The sequence below is a fragment of the Zea mays genome, chromosome 4, assembly GCF_902167145.1.
Source record: "Zea mays cultivar B73 chromosome 4, Zm-B73-REFERENCE-NAM-5.0, whole genome shotgun sequence".
In the NCBI taxonomy this organism is placed as follows: Eukaryota; Viridiplantae; Streptophyta; class Magnoliopsida; order Poales; family Poaceae; genus Zea; species Zea mays.
In genome coordinates this window covers 219,089,857-219,094,176 of record NC_050099.1, presented here as the reverse complement: position 1 = coordinate 219,094,176, position 4,320 = coordinate 219,089,857, and the positions used below count along the sequence as shown (strand labels likewise).

The following is a 4,320-nucleotide window of genomic DNA, read 5'->3' as shown; positions in this document are numbered from 1 at the left end:
AGGCTATTTATGTATTATTAATTTCTTGTCATAGAAAATCATCAAAATACAATTAAATCATTAAAATACTATCTAAACAAAAAATTGATGTATTACAAAGTCGTAGATCTCTTCAAGCTCTACAATTTTCATATAAACTTTATTTTCATCCGATTTCATATGTAAAAGTTATGATTTTATAACTATATTATGCAGAAAAAGAAAAAACGGGTACCCGAATTCCGGGTACCCGTATCCGACCCGGGATTTCCGGGTACCGACCGGGTATTAGTGATTCCGTATCCTACCCGTATCCGAGGTTCAATATCCGGGTAATACCCGTATCCGTCCCGACAAACAAAATACTCGTATCCGTATCCGAAATTACATCCCGTTTTGGTACCCGTATCCGATACCCGTTCCGGGTACCCGTCCCGTTTTCATCCCTAGTGGCAGCAGTCGGCATATGCTACGGAGTTGGTGGTGTTGTTGTGTCGCTTCGGCGGGTCTAGGGCTGGGAAGACACTCACATTCTCTCGCCCTTCTCAGATTGACGCCTGGTGCGGGTGGCTCTCGGTTTGGAGCTGCTCCGGCTGAACTTCTTTTTTCCGTTTGCGTGCTCTCTCCCTATATATCTAGCGGTATACTATCTATGTCGCCTCTAGATGCCCAGGTCTTCGTCGTGTTCTTCTCCGGCAACGAATAGGCATGTCCGCCTCTTCCATTCTCTTCCTGCTCTACATTCTAATTATTTATAATTAAAGAAAAAAAAGTAAAAAAACTGATATTCGAATAAGTATCCGTTTACCTCCATGTATATATTGTAAAAAGAGAATTCAGCATTCTTTCTCTAAAATTTGGCAGAAAATATCAGCGTAGAATAACTCTGACCTATCACATATTCACAGCAAGACAAAGAAGTTACATATCTTGGCATGTTCCGCATGTACAAGCAGATTAGCATAGAGCCAAGTCCCTAATTGGAGTTCGGCACGTCACCTGAGTTGGAACCTTGCACGCTCGGCAGTGGTGCCCTAGACTCCAAGTAAAAGACCGAAAGCAACAGCCATTATTGCCGTGCGCTGTTCTTGGCAGACAGCCAAGATGCGAACGCCACTGCGGCACCGGGGATCCGAATCTGATACAGTCCTCGAGCCTATACTTGTAGCCTGTACAAGTAAGTGCATGGCGACAGGTTCTACGTCAGACGCCACTACGGTGGTCGGACTCGCCTTGAAGCTTCAGCTAGCTGCCAACCTCTGTTCTGACCTGACCTCTGGATGCCTCTCCCTTTCAGAGATCAGCATCGGCGTAAAAATGACTGGCACAGGAGAGAGCCGCACTGCCAGCCACGGAACTGTCGATCTATCATTGCTGGACATGAAAAATGCCACGGAAAATTCCCTTCGTAGGAGTTGCATTGGATACAAGGAAGGGCAAAGATGCTGGTGCTTATGCGTATATCCGTTTCTTCTGCCTGCTAATTTGTTGGCCTTAGCCGATTAGTCTGCAGTCAGCACGAATCCAGGATCAGAATCTGTAAAATACCCTACCCTGGCCCACCAACTTTTACAAGTCTATTACAGCCACCATATGTGATTTATCCCAACGATGTGAAGTCTGAAGTGCTCCAATCACAGGCCAGGCTTAGTGTCAACTCCAAGCATATGTGCAGAGCGTGCAGTATCTGCAACCCCTGCTACTGTGTGGCCCACGTTTCAAACTTGCTATTTGAAATTCCTAGGCCCAACTTTGGATTCTGTCACAGACACACAGCCATATCCTAATTATCAGAAGAATCTTAAGAGCTCCAGTCAGATGACATCCTTCATATGTGTTAACTTAGGAAGTATGGTACCAAATAAATCTGGATACCAAGATTCTTCCAACAGTGTTAGCAAACACATTCCCTACCATGGAACACGTTGAAAACTCAGCTGCTTCTAGACCTTAATAATTCCAAGCATGCTTCACCACAAGTTCCCAAACATGACAGCAACGACAAATTGGTCGGTTTCATGGAAGTCTCAATCAGACCCGTGTTGCACAAAACTTGACTGAAAGTTGAACTTTGTAACCAAGTATCCATGTTTCACAGGTTCTATGGCTGCACTGCTAGCTACAGCAAATTGATATGATAATAATTTGCAGTCTGAGACAAGAAAATTGGCATTACAATCTCCATACACACCTCGTGGGCATTGGTTTGAGGCATTTGTTGCATTCAGGCGCAATGTCCATGCAAATGCCAGAACTGACCTGAAGACGTTGCCACCCACAACAGACACAGTCAGTCAACGAATCAACAGACAGACTTCTGATTTTACTAGCCAGGAGGGGCTCTTGCTGCATGAATGACTGAAAACATACAATGCACTTACAAGCAACGCTACCACATTGCCATCTATGGAGTATTTCTTAGTCCGATTCGTGTCCAAGCAAGCAATCCACCCAAAAGATGCATGGCGATGGATGATCATTTCAGATCAGAGGTCTGAACTGCGCTTCAAGTCTTCAACTGATGATGCATTAGTCAGACCGCGAGTTTTCACGCAACGGCATACCGGCGCATGAGCCCGGCCACCCGCTCGGCAACGTCAACCCGGCCGTGCACGCGGCACGCGGTGAGGAGCGCCGCCAAGATGACCCTGTCCGGGCGCGCCTCCATCCCGGCCACGAGTCTCTCGGCCTCCTCCACCTCCCCGACGCGCCCCAGCATCTCCACCATGCACGTGTAGTGCTGCAGCGCGGGGCGGGGTACCCTCGCGAACACGCGCCTCCCCTCGGCCACCATCCCTGCGCGCGCGCACGCCGCCAGGAGCACCGTCACCGCCCTGTCGTCCACCCCTGCCTCCGGGACATTTAGCAGATCCAGAGCCTCCGCGCACCGGCCGTGCGCCGAGAGCGCGCCGGCGAGCGCGGTGCGGGACGAGAGCGTTGGGGGCGTTTCGTCGAACAGGGCGCGCGCGGAGTCGAGGTCCCCGCAGGCGGAGTAGCCTTGGATGAGGGACGACGCGAGGAGGGCGGGGACTCCGCGGCGGAGCACGGCGGCGTGGAGGGAAGCCACCAGCGGCAGGGACGGCAGGGCTGATGCCCGGCGGAGGAACGCAGCGTAGCGCCCCTGCAACCGCATTGATGGATACAGGATGCTGTTGGCACGGACATTTGCCCTGTTTTGCTTGCGCAAAGATAAAGGGGTTAAAAATGTTGTGGTCGGCCCATGGGCTATTAGTGGCCCGTGGATTGGACCAATAGCAATAGTATGAAAAAGACTATGGAGCTGCTTGAAATTCAAATAGCTTGTCCAACAGTTTGCAAAACTCAATTTTAAGGGCCAGTTTATAAACTTAAATCATTTTCAGGATTTCCGGGGATTAAATAGAAAATTAGCTTAAATTTTTCTCTTAATCCCTAGGAATACCTGAGGGGATTTGAATTTCCAAACTAGTCCTAATATTGATTTTTTACCTGATAAAAAAAGTCACTTTCCAACGACTCGTTGTCTCAACTCTTGATCTTTTTTACTTAAAAAATCAATCCAATCACGTGTAAATAAACGCGTATGTAACAATAAACCAATCGTGACAAGAAAGAATTTGGAAAAGTGTCGGTGTTTCGGACCCAGTGGACCCTTAACCGACTAGTGAATTTTATGTTGCGTGTCCCTGCCCGGATGGATTGATGCAAAATGAAACACAAGGTTTATCCTGGTTCGGGCTAAGAATGCCCTACTTCCAGCAGAGAGAGGATGAGGCTTATATTATCTTGCACCGGGGTGCTTATAGTAGGGTTTACAAGCTTCGCGAGAGAGAACGGATCCCAGATCTCTTGAGAGGTCTAGTGTTGTGGAGAGGAGGTTGGCCCTGAGGTGTTTTTTGTTGATGTTGGGTGAGCCGTCTGGGTGAGCTTTCGAAGCTTGCCTTGGGAAGGCCCTGGGCATCTCCTTTTATAGGTATAAGGAGGTGACCCAGCTGTACATATGGGGGTGTAGCTATGCGCTAACGTGGACGACGGAGAAGTGCTTGAGCCCTGTTGAAGCGTGGCCAGCGGCGCGGCCCCAGGTCCTGACCCCTGTAGCGGCGCGGTCGGCTCCGCCGAGTTGAAGGCCTGGTCGTCGAGGTGGCCTTGAAGTTTGTGTCCTGCTGACGTTTCTCTGACTTTGTAGAGAGCTGAGGACAGTCGACGTCATGGGCGCATGTCGGGAATCATCATTACCTGTTACTGGAGTAATTTGATGTGACACCGGTCTTGTTCCTTCATAGCCTGAGGTGGCTAGCTATGGGTAGGATAGTGTTATATTCCCTGTTCGCGTAGTCGGTCCGAGGCCGTCTTGGGCGAGGC

At 49.2% G+C, this 4,320-nt stretch overlaps 1 protein-coding gene across 1 annotated transcript; it reads right to left on the bottom strand.

Annotated features, from left to right (window-relative positions):
* Positions 1-798: 798 nt before the first annotated feature.
* On the bottom strand, positions 799-3,276 carry LOC103654613 (pentatricopeptide repeat-containing protein At5g48910). Its single transcript, XM_020552836.2, has one exon. It carries the CDS (start codon positions 3,110-3,112, stop codon positions 2,528-2,530), a length of 585 nt encoding a protein of 194 aa, XP_020408425.1. The 5' UTR covers positions 3,113-3,276; the 3' UTR covers positions 799-2,527.
* Positions 3,277-4,320: the final 1,044 nt, after the last annotated feature.

Excerpts from the sequence above, each read along its gene's own strand:
- LOC103654613 (XM_020552836.2), bottom strand. The coding sequence starts at position 3,112 with ATGCGGTTGCAGGGGCGCTACGCTGCGTTCCTCCGCCGGGCATCAGCC.